Source organism: Vicia villosa, linkage group LG5 (genome assembly GCF_029867415.1).
Source record: "Vicia villosa cultivar HV-30 ecotype Madison, WI linkage group LG5, Vvil1.0, whole genome shotgun sequence".
Lineage (NCBI taxonomy): Eukaryota > Viridiplantae > Streptophyta > Magnoliopsida > Fabales > Fabaceae > Vicia > Vicia villosa.
This window is the reverse complement of record NC_081184.1, coordinates 15,550,175-15,563,001: the sequence shown is the minus strand read 5'-3', so window position 1 is coordinate 15,563,001 and position 12,827 is coordinate 15,550,175. Positions and strand designations below refer to the sequence as shown.

Genomic DNA, 12,827 nt, shown 5'->3' with positions numbered 1-12,827 from the left:
CGATGACCCTTAAACTTCCAAATGGAAGGCTTCCTGCCCTCATGGCAAGGATAGACCCTTTCGCTCTGAAAGGCTGAAAGAACAGATTTCTCAAATATAAGGTAAATTGCTCTTAAATTGCTTTGCCTTGCTCTAAAATACTTTCAAATATTCTTTCTCAAAATTCTTCAATATGGCTACGCTCATTTACGAGCTAAAGTCCACACCTTCTTCTTCTACCTTTCTGAAACAAAAAGAGCAAAGCAAGTTAAGAGCCCATGGATAACCATGGATGCAAAGGGTGCCTTACACCTTCCCTTTGCATAATTACCCCCCGAACCCTATTTTATTTAAAAGGTTTTTCCTGTTCTTTTAGCCTTTCTAATTAAATTTGGATAAAATAAAAGTCGGTGGCGACTCTTGCTATCCGCAACATTTCAATAAAGTCAGTTCACCGTATTACAACTGTATTGAACCACTTGGAAAAAAAAAACTTTTTGAAAAACTTGTTGCATGATTGTCGGTAAACTTTGCTGGAGGTAAGTAATTTTGTTTAGGGACAAACAAAACTCTAAGTTGGGGAGAGTTTGTTAGGAGTAAATTAATGGTAAATTCATGTGGTAATATAAATGATTTAGTCTCTAAACTAATGCAAATTGTGGTAGATCCATATGTTTTTAGTGAGAATTGAACTGAAAAGATTCAGTTCATGTGTAAAGCAAATCGAATCACTTGTGGGTATTATTGATGCAGGTTTAGAGCTGAATTGGAACTTTAGGAAAACAAGAAGAGGAAAGGAAGCTGGAAGTATCAAAGGCAAAGATAAAAGTTGAAGTCTGACAAGGGCGCGCCGCGGGAGTTCTAGCTAGCGCCGCGCCAAAGTCTCTGTTTTCGATCGCGCCGCGCTCATCCGTTACCGCGCCGCGGCCTCGGCGTTATAAAGCCCAAAAACTTATAAATAGAAGCCCTAGCTTCCAATTGAAGGAGGAACTTTGGCAAGAGCGAAATTAGGAGAGCAATCTGAAGGTGCAGCCACAATCATCAATAGAAGACCAATTCTCTATCAAGCGAAGACATTCCTTTGATGAAGATGAATTCTTCCATTAATCTTTGTGTGTTCTTCATGTCTATGGAGAGCTAAATTCCTCTTGTTGAGTCTAAGGTAGTAGTTAACCTATGAATATACAATACCATTGATTAATTCCTGTGAACAATTATTTGAATTCATTATCAATAAGAAACCTTGTTTTTATTCTTAAATTATCGTTGAATCTTTGATCGAAAGAAAGGATTTAACTTTTGCCCTAGGTTACTATATTGATTCATTGCAATTTGCAGAGATGGAATTGTAATTGGGTTTTCATAATTATCGTTCTTAATTACTATTATCGTTATTGATATTTGGAGAGATCGAATCTCATACCGGTAAAAGTTATCTAATTTGATTTGCAGACATGGAATCTTATTTGAGGATAAGTGAAGATAATGATTCAAAGGATTGTTCTATTGTGAATTAATTAATAATTGTATAGGATTAGGTTGATGAACCCTAAAGACTCAACATCTTTCTTTAATTGTTAACACAAAGTCCTTTACTTGCTTTTATTTTATTATTTGCTTTTGATATTAGAAGTATAAAACAAACCAAACTCAATTTTCCTAACTCAAAATAAACAACTATAGAACGGCAGTGATATTAACCAATCCCTGTGGATACGATATATTACCGAAAATATTTACCCAAAAAATACTTTCAACAGCAGCTTAGCAATGATGAGAGACTAGTATGCTATTTATAATAAAACCTAACATACTAACTAATGGGCTTTTTTAGCAAGGCCCATTACACAAGCCAACTTAATAAACAAGCTAACTTAACAAATTAGGGTTTAAACACTAAAACCTAATTTAACATGCTAACAACCCTAGCATCTTCGACATCTGCATACTAGACCCATCTTCGACTACAGCATGCACACTTCGACACCAGCATGTGAACAATCATTCGACTTCATGCTTAACTCTGTCGAACTGTCGAACCAAGAAGCTACCCTTCGACAATACTAGAGTTCGATCCAATATCTCACATTGAGAAAGAAATTATTATTCGATCTCCTTTAATGATAAGTTTTGACAGTTGACTCAAAATAAATATCAAAGACCCTATGAACAACCTGTGAAGGTTTTTGGGGTCAATTTAGTGGTAGATTTATGGGGTGGGTTAGATTTAGATTGTGATGATCCTAGACAAGGATCAAGAGATGACAATCGGATGATTCATGAATGAATAGAGTGTGAAAATATTAGGCGGTGATTTAGATTACCTTAAAGAGAAGGTAACCTTTTTCATCAATTTTAATTTTTTTTCAAAATTATATTTTTTTTAAAAAAAGAAAAATTCATTTTTCTAAAACACAATTCTGAAAATATTTTTTAAGATGTTATTAAAAATATAAAAAATTTGAAAATAAATAAAAATATCAAAAATTGTTTTTTAATTGTTTTTAAAAAACTAGAATAAACAAAATTTGAGTGAGAAAGTTGAGGTTTTTAGATCTAATTTTAATTTTGAGGAATTGTAGTTCAGAAGTTTAAGCTCTAAATTTTGAAACTCCAATAATTAGCCATTCTACTTGTCTTATCCTTTATATAAAAGTTTTCGATAAGAAAAATAGTTAGGATCGTGCTAACCGAGTGGCGTTGAGGCATTGAATGTCTGTATTTTTAAAAAAAATTATCACTTTAATCACTTAAAAAGTGCATTATATTTCTTAAATAGTTATTTTGAAATTTTTGCCAAAAATCTGACACCTTTTTTTCATATTAACCGTTATAATTATTGATATAATAAAAGACAGGAAAAAAACAACTTCACGATTATATTCACATTGAGGTAGAAGTTTGTATTTGTTGCTTGAAAAATGTGAAGAATTTAAAAATGAGTATGAAACGCGTAACCAAATAAATAAGCACTTATTCAACTTGCTCCATTAGAGTATCTCCCATGTTTCTCTTGTGAAATAAATGAATATGATGTAAAGTCGTACTTTGGCATAGAACAAAAGTTTATTGGCTGACTTCAGTTTCAAATGATTCTTAGGTTGAATTCATCTTAGAGCTATTGAAACACACTTAATTTCTTGACTCTTACATTTTCAGTATTTTGTTTCCTTGTGTATAGTTTTAACTACTTAGTGTATATCTTTTTATCTATTGCATTTTATTGTATATTTTCAGGAAAATGCTAATTTAAGGACATAAGTTATAAAAATTAAATATATAAATTTAATCACATGTTTTAATATTTGTTTATTTTTAATAATTACTTTAATTTAATATTCATTAATTTTTTTTAATGATATTTATTGGTTTAATTTAATTTAATTTATTGTTTGGGTGACACGTTACAAAAAATCTGGGTCGAAAATAGAACAGTGAGATGGTCCCATGAAATAAAGTGGGCACAGAATACTATGCTAATATTAATTAGTACAAATAATGACGTTTCAATCCTTATATCTGCAAGTTAGGACCATCTCACATTATAAATATTTAAGGTAATGAATGTATTGTAATAACCTAGGCTACCACAATATACCATGGGTCAAATCAAAATCCATAGAATAAATGATGAGAAGTGGCAAAAAAAAAATTTATAATAGAGTTAAAAGGTAGTGCAAAAAAGTGGTTTAATTAGATATATGGGTAGTGATTGGTTGACAGTATAAAAATATTTTACACTGTCAGTGTATCATTTTTTTCTCTTTATAATAAATGAAATTATTTTAAAAAAGTTTATTTATTAGTTAATATATTTGATCTATATATACATTATATATATTTATTATTCAATAAATTTAAATAGTTAAATTTTGTTTTTTTAATAAAAATTGAGTTATTAGTGTTTGAAACATTTAAATTAGACAAATCCTATTTTTTAATTAAGATCACAAAGGTCCAAACTCTTCTAAAAGCTTCTAACTACAAGATTATACACATGTAAAATACAATTAAAAACAATTAATACCGCGTGTTGTATATTGAGGAGGTAAATTTTCTTAAAATTGATAACGGGTAAAGATTGCTTACATTATATTTTTTTCGTATTAAATTATAAAATGTTTTAGATATTTTTTATGAATTAAGAAATAATTAATTTTATATAAGAAAGATAAATTATATATGAATTTATAAAAAAATTACAATAATAATTAAATTTATATTAAAAAATTATCATTAATATTGCATTGAAATAGTAAAATAACTAATAATTTGGGACAATTTTATTTGGCAAAGTATTTTATAATTTATGACAAAAGTAGGAGATGAAAAAAGTTGTATAATCAATATAAATTTAAAATTTCATCTATTAAAAAAATAATTTTTTAAATAATTAATTTTATTTAGTTAAAGAATCTAGAAAATAAACCTTTTTTTAAAGAAAATGAATATTTTTAAAAATAGATAAATAGTTTTAAAACAAAATATTTTAGAGTAATTTTAATGTATTAGTATTGTAAAACATTTTATTGTTTGTTTGAGGTATTCAGAATTGATTTTAAATATGTATCAATTAATTTTGATGTTGTTCTTGTATGAAATTGATTATGCTTTGCAAAACTATTTTTTTTAATTAAAATTTATAATTTTTTAATTTAAATGTAATTTTTATATTGAAGATTTATATTTAATTTATTTTTCAAAAATTAATTTAACTCTAAATCACTTTACATTTAACGTATTTTTAATTCAAATCGGTTTTATATAATCAATTTATTTAAAATCAATCTCTTCGTCGCATAACTATCAATGACATGTTTTTCTTTATTTTTATTAGAATTTGATGTAACTCATCCTTACAAAACCAATTTATAAGATGAGAGTCTCACTTTAATCTTTTCGATACACCCTCTCGCGCTCAACACTTTTTTTTAGATTTATTGCATGGATTTTAAAAAGTGGGCAGTCTAAAGTAAAATCGATAGCATAAACTCTTTCATTGTTCTATCTTCAAGGGACTTGAAATTTTTCAATAAATTTTAATTTCCTTTTTACTTTTATTTTAATGGGTTAGATTTATGTGTTACTTTTATATTTTTAATTTTTATTAATAATTTAAAATTAAATTTGTCTTTTAAACCGATCACTTCAAGAAGGATTGTCCTGAGAGAAAGGCCAATGATGATTCTTATTAAGTTGCGGTTGCCTTGGATGAGGATGGTTATGAGGATGTTGGTGCACTAGTGGTATTGAGATTGAAAATTGAAGATGGTTGGGTTATAGACTCGGGTTGCCCTTATCACATGTGTCCAAGAATAGAATACTTTGAGACTTTGAAGTTGGTGCAAGGTGAAGTAGTCCGCCTTAAAGATAATAAGGCTTGCAAGGTTCATGGTATTGGTACAGCCAGACTTAAAATGTTTGATGATCGTGAATTTCTTCTTCATGACACGAGGTATGTTCCAAAACTCAAGCGAAATTTGTTATCTATAAGCATGTTTGATGATCTAGGCAATTGCACTATAGTTGAACGTGGAGTGTTAAAATTTTCGCATGATGAAGTGATTATGGCTAAAGGGTCTAAAATATATGCTCTATATATTTTAGAAGGTTCAAATGTTGTTATTCATTCATCATTAACTAGTGGAGGCTTTCATGACAAGAAATAGTCATGGGATTTAAGGTCAAGGCGTTATGAATACCTTGAGGTTGTTTTAGAAATGTATAATAAATTTTGCAGAGAAGAAGAGATAAAAATGTATGTGACCACTGAGTTTTTATTAGGTTTTTGAGAAAGGTTGATGTCAAAGAAACTTACTTGGTTGGTAGAGAATTTCATCAGAAAAAATAGTAAAAACCTAGGGATAAACATGTTAGAAACTATAATGGAGAATAGTTTGAGGTGGAGTTTCCTACAATGGAGACGAGTTATAGTGAGGCAACAATTACAGAGATCTCTAATTATCATTTGACTCATGATAAGGTAAAGAGAGAGATTGTAGCATCTCAAAGGAACGATTATGCTAGCCTTGGGTATTATGCTTTGAATGTGGCTGAAGGGTTGCAAAATAGAGAAACAGAGACCTTCGAAGATGCGTTCGAATGCATGTGAAGTCGATTATGGTTGAAGAATCATACTTGTGGACTTGTTAGATTACCTAGGCAGAAAAAGTTAATTGGAAACAAGTGGATGCAAGTGGCGAGATCAAGATTCAAGAGTGCATTGAATTTGATCAAGATTATTGATTAGAGTTTCAATATGGTAAAGAGCAACAAGGTGGTTGATAGTTAAATTAGCATCAACACAGTTTTAAGTCAGGGTGATGATTGTTGAAGTATGTCTTAAAATCTCTGTTGATGAAGAGAAAGAAAATATGTTTCGAGATTGAAAAAATTCATAATGTCGAAAAGTAGCAAGAATGTCTGGTTTGAGCATTTCACATATTTCGAGTTTGACCGGTTGAGATTGCAGATCCGTTCTTTAATGTTAGAATATTAGATATATATATTGATTTAGAAATAGTCTAAATTAATATAAAATATTTTATAAATATGTATAATATTTTATTTCAAAATTAATGGGTTGTGTTTTGGACTTTGTATGATAGATTTTAGTAATTATAAATATGTATCTCTTACGTGTTTTACAGTGTGATAATCTTAGAGTTTATCGTGAAAAGGTAAAGCAAAAGGATTTAGGATATTCTCAAGGGAAAATTTAGAAAGACAAGAGTTTTGGGAAATCTTTGGAGTTATCTAAAGGAATTGGAAAACACTTGTTTATACCTTGGGTTTGCGTGCTTACATTATTGAGAATTGGAGAGGTTGGGAAACACTCAGATAGAAAATAGAATTTTGTTTTTGGACGCCTTCTGGATTGTCCTTTTGGAACTCTAAAGGCGGATGCTATTTTTTTTTTTGTAATTTGATAATCTCTTATAACAATTTTTCTGACTATAGTGAATTGGAGAGGTGTTCTCTCTCCTAGAGTGAAACTTTTGATCGAATTGGGGAAACAATGTTTTCGCCTTTTCTCGACTTATTCTAATATATTTTCTTATTTATTATTATTATTGCTGAAGGCTATTTATTTTATTTGCTAATGTTTTTTTGTCTCACATATTGAACCTTGTCATTATCATAACCACATGTTCTTATCTTATCATCTTAGAAGACAAAGTTAAAAGACAAAGTTTAAAAAAACAAATTAAAAAAATTATAGTTGATTAAAAAAATTCAATTATTTATTTTTTAAATAAATTTTTCCTTTTTTACTTTATTTTTACTAATTCTAGCATAGCTCTAGAACACAGATAAAATACATAATAAAAATAAAAACTTTATATTAAAAATTGTGTATTTCATTTCTTGCAAAGTCAAATTTTTTATTTTATTTATAAAAAAATATAGTGATAGCAAGTGGACCAAAAAGGCAAATCTCATTCTCTATATAAGGTGTCTATTATTTGTCAATTCAATATCCACAACTTGTTCCCATATCTCTTATTTTAAGAATACTTCATCAAAGAAAACAGCTAGCTAGTATTCTTGCTACCACTGCTTAGCTTGAATTGGAAGATGAAGAAGAACAAACATGATGCAAAAACAGGAGAAGTTGTTGATGATGATGATGAGATGAAATTTGTTCATGATTCTTCTTTGGATTATGCTGGGAAAATTCCTCTTCGATCTTCAACTGGTTCTTGGAAAGCCTCTTTTTTCATTATTGGTAAGAATTACTTCAATAATTTCATGCATATAAGGTCTCTTGAATTTCATCAATTCTTGCAGTGCTGCATTATTATTTTAGCTAATTGTAATTAATAATATATATTTCTTCACCTTATTGTTTTTATTTTACTTTATTATTTTTGTTTTTTTTATCATATAATACATAATAAGCATGAATTTTCTATAAATGCTTAAAGCTACTCGATCATGCATTCACAAATTCAAAATTTTTAGATTGTTCGATTTGATCAATTTAAAAAATAAATATAAGTCGTTTGATCTTCTTCAAACAGTCAGTAAATTTTACAATATGTAAATCAGTATGATGTGATTGTGACTAAAAAGAATATTAATTTTTTTCATTTAAAAAATATTTTAAAAAATTGATTTTTAATTTATTAGTTTTTCTATTTAAATTTAAAAAAAAAACTATTTTTTTTCTTATATAAAAAACTAATTTAATGTTTTTAAATTTTTTTTTTTGAAAACGAAAAGGAGAAATTATTATTAATAATAGAGATATTAATGGTTTTTTTCTTTGAATATACATATTTACAATCTTTATGCTTTTTTAAAATAAATATTTACCACTTTTATGCTTCATTAGAAAATGATAAAAAAAAATATTTAATTTTTCTAATATTATTCACGTGGCCAACATCCATAAATAGGATCTTCTTTTCCTTTTCTGAAAACACCTAGACTAAGTCTAGATGATAGAATATATACCTTTTGTTTTTTATTTACAAAACGGAATAATTCCAAATCTCAAAAGAAAACCGAGTAACATTGAGCCAATATAAAGAATGAGATAGGTAGTGATAATACATTTAAAAAAGATTAAAAACAAAATTCATAACTTGAAATGATTAAGAATTCATATATTAATTTTTAATTGTTAATAAAGCATATGCTAAAATTAGATGAATTTCAATTTTAAGAATAATGCTAGAAATTCAACTCTCAAAATTACCTAGCTAGTAGTTGGAGTAATAATGGGAATATGGGATAGAGCTAAGCATATAGTGGAAAACATTAAATTATAAAATTATGAGTTTGATAATTTTGAAAAATGTAATATATTTAGTAAATGGTTGATTATTTTTATTTTTTTACAGCAATTGAATTTAGTGAGAGGTTGAGCTACTTTGGAATAGCAACTAATTTGGGGATGTATTTGGCAAAAGTTTTGCATCAAGATCTTACAACAGCAGTTAAGAATGTGAATTACTGGTCTGGGGTTACTACTTTGATGCCACTTTTTGGTGGATTCTTAGCTGATTCTTACTTGGGACGATACAACACTGTCATTGGATCATGCATTATTTATCTCATGGTAATAATCTTATTCAAACCATTCAACTACAACACTAATTGGTAACATTAATCTTATTGTATCTGGTTTACATATTTAATTTATCTATAGACGAGATTAGAGATGACAAATAGATGAGTTAGAGCGGACTCTTGTCTCGGCTGCTAAAAATAGAGGGATAAACGGGCGCGTCTGACAGGTAGATGTGTTAGAACGGGCTCTTGTTCGTCTCGTTTAATCTCGGGCTCGCCAAAACCCACAAAGAAATAGGACGAGCAGAATAAAGAGAGCGAACAAAAAATGTTGCTTCGGCCAATAACAAATAGAGGACTAAACGGCGTGTCCGATGGACACGAACCATTTTGCCATCCTAAAGCTTAACCTTGACAAACGGACATGTTTGCTTCATTTATGTTCGCACTAAACGTCCGCCAAAAAAATAGGGCGGACGGGGTAGAGGAGGTGAATTAAAAACCTTTCATCGGCCAATCAAAAATTGAGGGTTAAATGAGTGCGTACAATGGAATCGATCCACTTTACCACCCTAAAGCTTGAGAGTGAGAAACGGTTTAGGCCCGTGCTCGCCAATACCCATTAAAAAAAAGGGCGGACAGTGTAAAGATGGCGAATTAGAAACCTTAGCCAAACATTACGGATTTAACAGACATATCTAATCCGTTGGTCCGCCTACTTTGTCACTCTAAATAAAATATATTAGTTATTCAATTAATTTTTATTTTTACCAAGTGATAACACTTATTTTGTTGAATAATACAGGGCTTGGTGCTACTCACTCTATCATGGTTCTTACCAAGTTTAAAGCCATGTGCCCACACAACCACATGCACTAAACCAAGAAAGATTCATGAAGTCTTCTTCTTCCTAGCCATATACCTAATCTCAATAGGAACAGGAGGACACAAACCAGCTCTAGAAAGCTTTGGAGCTGATCAATTTGATGATGATCACATCAAAGAAAGAAGACAAAAAATGTCATTTTTCAATTGGTGGAACTGTGGACTATGTAGTGGACTCATTCTTGGAGTAACCCTTATTGGTTATATACAAGATAATGTCAGTTGGGGTGCTGCTGATATTATTCTCCTAGGTGTTATGGCTTTCTCATTGCTTATTTTTGTGATTGGAAGGAAAATCTATCGTTATAGAAAGCCAAATGGAAGTGTTTTGGCTCCAATGTTTCAAGTTATTGTTGCGGCAATATCAAAGAGAAAGCTTCCTTATCCTTCTAGTCCAAGTCAATTGTATGAAGTTTCTAAAGCTGAGGGCAATAATGGAAGATTTCTGGCTCATACCAAGAAACTCAAGTAAGTTTTATTCAGAACCGTCTCAAGTTTTTGTAGATTCTGTGTATGTTACATGCAATTTAGTCATGACAAAATAAATAAAAAATTTATTTAACTATGATTTAACCGTTACAATATTTTGTGAGACTTATTTAACCACTACTCAACCGTGGTAATTTTGAGCCATATGCGGTGATATTATTGTAAACTAGAGTTTTATCGACTGGGATTGAGATTTTGATTTGTAACATCAACATTTTAAACGCAATTTTTGCACTATATTTCGCATTTGACCATGATTATTTCTAATGTCAAAGATCATGATACAATAGTATTTTTTTTTCAGATTCTTTGACAAGGCAGCAATAGTTGAAAATGGAGGAAACATAGAAAAGGAACAAAGTCCATGGAGAATTGCAACGGTGACAAAAGTTGAAGAAATGAAGCTTATGATCAACATGATTCCAATTTGGATATTCACTTTACCATTTGGAATGTGTGCTGCACAAACACAAACTTTCTTCCTCAAACAAGGTCAGATAATGGATAGAAAACTAGGACATAGTTTCGAGTTTCCACCCGCTTCAATCTTCACTATATCCGCAATCGGCATGATAATCTCCGTTGCATTCTATGACAAATTCCTCGTGCCGATCCTAAGAAAAATAACCGGAAACGAACGAGGCATGAACATTCTCCAAAGAATCGGTTTCGGAATGGTTTTCTCAATCATAACAATGATAGTAGCCGCATTGGTCGAGAAAAAAAGACTAAAAATCGTCGAGGCGAATCCATTAAAAGGCTCACTTTCAATGAGTGTTTTCTGGCTCGCGCCGCAATTTTTAATAATCGGTTTCGCCGACGGTTTTACGCTCGTCGGTTTACAAGAATACTTCTATGATCAAGTTCCGGATTCAATGAGAAGCTTTGGGATTGGACTTTACTTGAGTGTCATTGGAGCTGCAAATTTTCTATGTGGTTGGTTGATAACAATTGTGGATCATGTGACAATAAAAAATGGAAAAAGTTGGTTTGGTGCAAATTTGAATACTAGTAGGTTGGATAAATTTTATTGGCTACTTGGAGGGATAACTACATTGAACATGTTTGTGTTTGTGTTCTTTGCTAGAAATTATAGTTATAAGACTGTGCAAAATGTGGCTGTGAGGGATTCTTATGATGGAAAAAATGATCATGGTGGAGAAGAGGTGAGAATGGTTTGAATAATTAATTAGTTGTTAAGTTAGTTTTATATTGATTAAGTATTGAAGTTTTATCTAGTGATGGAGCAAATTATTATATGTTTATATGAACTAGCAAAGTCATGTGTTTGTAAATTTGGTTTTTAATTTTCCTAGTCACTTTGCTTTGGATTTTAATGAATAATCATATGATATTGTTGATTTCTTATAATTCAATCTAATGGTTTTTCAGTTTATCTCTTTATTGTAGATTTCATGTAGCAAAAAATTAAACAAAATCAATCTATTGTAGCTAAGCAATTTTAACAATATATAAATTCATCTTTAATTTTCTTTCGCAAACGGAGATGTAATTAGTATTATTTTCTTCGATTTTATATATATATATATATATATATATATATATATATATATATATATATATATATATATATATATATATATATATATATATATATATATATATATATATATATATATATATATAAAATAGACAGACATTTTTAGTTGTGAGGATATTATACATATAATTTATAATATTAAATATAAAAATTAAGTAAAAAATAAATAAAAATTAATTTATATCTTCAATGCAGCTAGCTTATATATATATATATATATATATATATATATATATATATATATATATATATATATATATATATATATATATATATATATATATATATATATATCAAATTACATCTGAAGAGTTATACCACGAATTACACTTGTTCGTAACTTCATTTCGAATAAATATTTTTTAAAATCAACTGTTGGATTGAAACATTATATCATATAGATCATATCTATAAATCTATAAACTTTGAGTTTCATCTATAATGATTTACTATACTATACCATCAAGATATCCAAAGATTAACATTAAAATAAACTTTCATATAACGTTAATTTTGATGTAATTCAATGGCATAGTAAATCATTATAGAATAATCTCAAACTTTATAGGTATAATCTATATACTATTATTTTTCAATTCAACGATTGATTTTAAAAAATATTTATTCGAAACGAAGTTACGAGCGAGTGTAACTCGTGGTGTAACTATTTAGCTGTAAATTGGTCCATCCTCTATGTGTGTGTGTGTGTGTATAATCCGAATAAGGACGAGTTGTGCCTCGGCAGTGTAACATCATTCTAAACTCCGCGGCAAATTAAATAAATTTATTCAGAGTACATGAAAATAAGGGTGCCACAATTCAATAATTAATTAAAACATCGTTTAGTTATGTTGTGCATTCACTGAGGCAATCATCATCAATTAAAAACATTTCA

General features: G+C 29.2%; 1 protein-coding gene across 1 annotated transcript; it reads left to right on the top strand.

The window, feature by feature from the left end:
• The first annotated feature begins 7,452 nt into the window (after positions 1-7,452).
• On the top strand, positions 7,453-11,732 carry LOC131601392 (protein NRT1/ PTR FAMILY 5.6-like). The gene is made up of 4 exons (XM_058873194.1): positions 7,453-7,708; positions 8,829-9,046; positions 9,803-10,350; positions 10,676-11,732. The coding sequence occupies exons 1-4, from the start codon at positions 7,558-7,560 to the stop codon at positions 11,550-11,552; spliced, it is 1,794 nt and encodes a 597-aa protein (XP_058729177.1). The 5' UTR covers positions 7,453-7,557; the 3' UTR covers positions 11,553-11,732.
• Positions 11,733-12,827: the final 1,095 nt, after the last annotated feature.

What these genes read in the sequence shown, in the direction of transcription:
- LOC131601392 (XM_058873194.1), top strand. Translation starts at nt 7,558, where the DNA reads ATGAAGAAGAACAAACATGATGCAAAAACAGGAGAAGTTGTTGATGAT. An exon ending in AGCCTCTTTTTTCATTATTG is followed by an intron (nt 7,709 to 8,828) that starts GTAAGAATTACT and finishes ATTTTTTTACAG; the next exon opens with CAATTGAATTTAGTGAGAGG. An exon ending in CATGCATTATTTATCTCATG is followed by an intron (nt 9,047 to 9,802) that starts GTAATAATCTTA and finishes TGAATAATACAG; the next exon opens with GGCTTGGTGCTACTCACTCT.